The 5000-nt window shown below is 51.4% G+C and overlaps 1 protein-coding gene across 1 annotated transcript in view; it reads left to right on the top strand.

Annotated features, from left to right (window-relative positions):
- hydin (HYDIN axonemal central pair apparatus protein) overlaps positions 1-5000 on the top strand; it is a gene marked incomplete at both ends in the record, with an annotated part of 76260 nt that overhangs the window by 26181 nt on the left and 45079 nt on the right. Inside the window, 8 exon segments of the mRNA XM_083665632.1 lie at positions 1-59; positions 826-957; positions 1258-1432; positions 2097-2212; positions 2684-2796; positions 2893-3029; positions 3305-3432; positions 4533-4727. The exon segment at positions 1-59 is cut by the window's left edge and continues 151 nt beyond it. Coding sequence (XP_083521758.1) covers positions 1-59; positions 826-957; positions 1258-1432; positions 2097-2212; positions 2684-2796; positions 2893-3029; positions 3305-3432; positions 4533-4727 — 1055 coding nt within the window.

Raw genomic sequence — 5000 nt, 5'->3', positions numbered from 1 at the left:
GGGAGGCCTCCCAGCTCACCTACAGCCTGGACACCACCTCCATAGACCTGGGGCTGCAGGTACACACACACACATACACACACACACACACACACACACACACACACACTACACACACACACACACACACACACACACACACACACACTACACACACACACACACACACACACACACACACACACACTACACACACACACACACACTACACACACACACACACACACACTACACACACACACACACACACACACACACACACACACACACACACACTACACACACACACACACACACACACACACACACACACACACACACACACACTACACGCACACACACACACACACTACACACACACACACACACTACACACACTACACACACACACTACACACACACACTACACACACACACACACACACACACACACACACACACACTACACACACTACAAACACACACACACACAAACTACACACACACACACACACTACACACACACACACACACACTACAGACACTACACACACACACTACACACACACGCATGCACGCACACACACAGACACCCACACACACATACACACACACACTACACACACACACGCACGCACACACACAGACACACACACACACACACACACACAGACACACACACACACACACACATACACACACACAAACACTATACATTATGCACTACACTTTACACCCTACACACTACATACTACGCCCTAACTCCTCCTTAATAGTGTGTGAGCGTGTTTCAACCGTGTGAGCGTGTTTCAACCGTGTGAGCGTGTTTCAACCGTGTCTCCTCAGCTGTTTGACCGTGTGGCGGAGGCGGAGCTGACCCTCAGGAACACGGGGAGGGTGGGCTTCACCTACAGCCTGCTGGGGGAGGAGCTACCACACCAGCCCCGCCCCCGCCAGCCCCTGGTCCTCCCTGCTACGGTACACACACACACACACACACACACACACACACACACATACGCATGCACCAAAGCATGCACACACACACACACACACACATGCACCAACACGCGCGCACACACACACACACAAAGACATATGCACCTAAGCACACACACACACGCACGCAAGGCATGCACACACACACCAACACGCACACACACGCACCATGTTATCTTCAACCTAAAACACATACTGTTTGTGTGTGTGTTTGTGTGTGTGTGTGTGTGTGTGTGTGTGTTTGTTTGTGTGTGTGTGTGTGTGTGTGTGTGTGTGCAGGGCTACATGGAGGCCCATACGGAGCGGAGGTTGAGTGTGATGTACCTGCCGGGGGTTCCTGAGGCGTTCCTCCAGACCTTCCAGCTGCAGGTGGCGTTCTACGAGCCGCGGACCGTCACCCTGAGAGGGCAGGGCCTGTTCCCCCGCCTCAGCCTGGACCTGCCCCGGGACCTCCGTACGTACTACCCCTCACCCTAAACCTGCCCTAACCCTGCCCTAAGCCTAACCCTGCCCTAACCCTTACCCTAACCCTGCCCTAACCCTTACCCTAACCCTGACCCTGCCCTAATCCTAACCCTAACCCTGCCCTAACCCTAATCCTGCCCTAACCCTGACCCTAACCCTGCCCTAACCCTGCCCAAACCCTAACCCTGCCCTAACCCTAACCCTGACCCTAACCCTAACCCTAACCCTGCCCTAACCCTACCCTAACCCTAACCCTGCCCTAACCCTAATCCTGCCCTAACCCTGACCCTAACCCTGCCCTAACCCTGCCCAAACCCTAACCCTAACCCTGCCTTAACCCAGCCCTAACCCTAGCCCTAACCCTGTCCTAACCCTGCCCTAACCCTGCCCTAGCCCTAACCCTGTCCTAACCCTGCCCTAGCCCTAACCCTGCCCTAGCCCTAACCCTGTCCTAACCCTGTCCTAACCCTGTCCTAACCCTGCCCTAACCCTGTCCTAACCCTGCCCTAACCCTGTCCTACCCCTGCCCTAGCCCTAACCCTGTCCTAACCCTAACCCTGTCCTAACCCTGTCCTAACCCTGTCCTAACCCTGTCCTAACCCTGTCCTAACCCTAACCCTGCCCTAACCCTGTCCTAACCCTGCTGTGTGTAGAAGAGGAGAGGTATCGTGGCGTGGTGCAGCAGGCCAGGGCGTGTCTGGAGGCGGAGCCAGGAGACGGAGGGAGAGAGGAAGGCCTGAACCTCACGTCTGACCACTACCTCCCCACTGTCAGTAGACCTGTCTGTCTGCCTGTCTGTCAGTAGACCTGTCTGTCTGTCTGTGTCTGTCTGCCTGCCTGTCTGTCAGTAGACCTATCTGTCTGTCTGCCTGTCTGTCTGTCTGTCTGTCAGTAGACCTGTCTGTCTGCCTGTCTGTCAGTAGACCTATCTGTCTGTGTCTGTCTGCCTGCCTGTCTGTCAGTAGACCTATCTGTCTGTCTGCCTGTCTGTCTGTCTGTCAGTAGACCTGTCTGTATGTCTGTCTGGCAGTAGACCTATCTGTCTGCCTGTCTGTCAGTAGACCTGTCTGTCTGTCTGTCTGTCTGTCTGTCTGTCTGTCTGTCTGCCTGTCTGTCTCTCTGTCTGCCTGCCTGTCTGTCTGTCTGCCTGCCTGTCTGTCTGCCTCTTGATCTGTAGTATATCATACATGTCCGATGTAGACAGAAATATGTGTGTGTGTGTGTGTGTGTGTGTGTGTAGTATGATGTGCTGCTGCAGATGGAGGTAGAGAGGCTTCTGGTGAAGGAAAACGCCGTTGCCATGGAGATGGAAACACTTGGTTCAACTAGCAAGTGGCGCAAAAAGCTCAACAGGTAAAGACACACACACACACACACATACACACGCACACACACGCACACGTACACGTACACGTACACGTACACACACACACGTGTGTCTGTGTTCAGGTTGGTGCTGCCAGACTACGTCCTGGACCTGGGCTATGTGATCCACGGCAGTGTTCCCACTCACATCGTCACGGTTACCAACCCTGGACCCCTGGCTGTGTCCTTCAGGGCTGACCGCCGCCCGCTGGCCGGAACAGGTGCCTGGGGGGGGGGGGAATGTGTAGTGTGGTGAGTGTGTGTAGTGTGATTGTGTGTGTAGTGCATAGTATGTGTAGTGTGTAGTGTGTAGTATGTAGTATGTGTGTATGTGTGTAGTGTGTGGTATGTGTGTGTGTGTGTAGTGTGTGTGTGTGTGTGTGTGTAGTGTGTAGTGTGTGTGTAGTGTGTGGTATGTGTGTGTGTAGTGTGTGTAGTGTGTAGTGTGTGTGTGTGTGTGTGTGCGCTGGTTCTGACCCAGACATGTCCTCCTCAGGCTTCAGTGTCGAGCTGGACCGGGTCAAGAACCTGCCCTTCTGTCAGACAGAGACCTTCCAGGTGACCTTTGACCCCAGAGGAGCCAACCTGGACCTGGGGGAGGCCACCGCTGTCCTGCCTATACAGGTAGAGAGGGGGGAGGGAGGGAAATACCGTATATGCAGCGCCCTGCGTCAGAAGTATTTTTTCTTTGCTCCAAAAGTTTGGATTTGAAACATTTACTTTGAAAAGAGTTTCTCAGCTTTTATTTGATGGTCTTGGTTTCACCGTTTTAAAATAACAACACTTTTCTGCAGAGTCAGCCTGTTTCACCCAAACGTTGATGGGACAATTGGCTTGACAGCCGGTTGGACATGTCTGTATTGATGCCTCTGGAGTCTGTCAACATGAGGACCAAAGAGACTCAATGAAAGTCAGGGAAGGCTTTATTAACTATAACTATCAGAAACAGCCAAAACCTTAGACTTCAAAATCAACAGTTTGTAACATCATTAAAGCTTCTGCTGAGCTCAGCAATCACAAACAGCTGGTAGGCCAAGGAAGACTTCTACAGTAGATGACTGAAGGATGGTCACCATGATTCAGAAAACCCCCAAAACAACTGTCCCACAGATCAGGAACCCTCTCCAGGAGGCAGGCGTCAATGTGTCAGAGACCATCCACACAATACTTCACCAGCAGAACTACAGACGCTTCACTGCAAGGTGCAAACCACTAGTTGTCCTCAAAAAGGACGGTCACGTTGCTAAAAAAGTACCTAAAGCCTGCAGAGGTCTGAAATAGGTCTTGTGGACAGAGGAGATTAATATTATGTTGTACCAGAGTGATTGAAGAGGAACGTTTCCAGAAAAAGGATCTGCCTAAGATTGACAGCATACCATCTCATCTGTGAAACATGGTGGAGGGGGTGTTCTGGTTTGGGCATGTATAGCTGCCACTAGAACTGTCTCACTTGTCTTCATTGATGATGTAACTGCTGACAGCAACAGCAGAATGTATTCTGAAGTTTACAGAAACATCTTTTCTGCTCGAGTACAAGCAAATACCTCCAAATGTATTTGATCATTCATACAGTAAGACAATGACCCCAGACATACTGCCATAGCAACCAAGGAGTTATTCAGGGTTCTTCACTGTCCCGTTACTGACAACTTACAATGCAGGGCGTTGTCTTATAGTGAGAGATTGATTGATTGATTGACAGGTGTGTTGTATTTGATTGACAGGTGGTCGGAGGCCCTGCAGTGCAGATTCGTCTGCATGCCATGGTAACCATGCCCTCCCTCGCCGTCTCCACCCACACACTGCAGTTTGACAGCATCCAGTGCGGCCTGTGTCAAGTGACCACGATCCAGCTGGCCAATGAGGAGCCGGTGCCCTGTGAGTGGAGCATTTCTGAGGAGGAGAGGCCCAAGAAGAAGGTAGACTACACTACCCAACATGCACTGCTACACCCAACATACAAATACTACATTTACGAATGATCACGTCTGTTCAGTCGTATTCAAGACGTCATCGACATACATCTTCGTGTGTGTGTGTGTGTGTGTGTGTGTGTGTGTGTACATATCTGTGTGTGTGTGTGTGTGTATGTATCTGTGTGTGTGTGTGTGTGTGTGTGTGTACGTATCTGTGTGTGTGTGTACGTATCTGTGTGTGTGTGTACGTATCTGTGTGTGTGTGTGTACGTGTCT

Source organism: Argentina silus (assembly GCF_951799395.1).
Source record: "Argentina silus genome assembly, chromosome: 3".
NCBI classification, from domain to species: domain Eukaryota; kingdom Metazoa; phylum Chordata; class Actinopteri; order Argentiniformes; family Argentinidae; genus Argentina; species Argentina silus.
The sequence above is the reverse complement of the archived record's forward strand: the minus strand, read 5'-3'. Positions and strand labels throughout refer to the sequence as shown.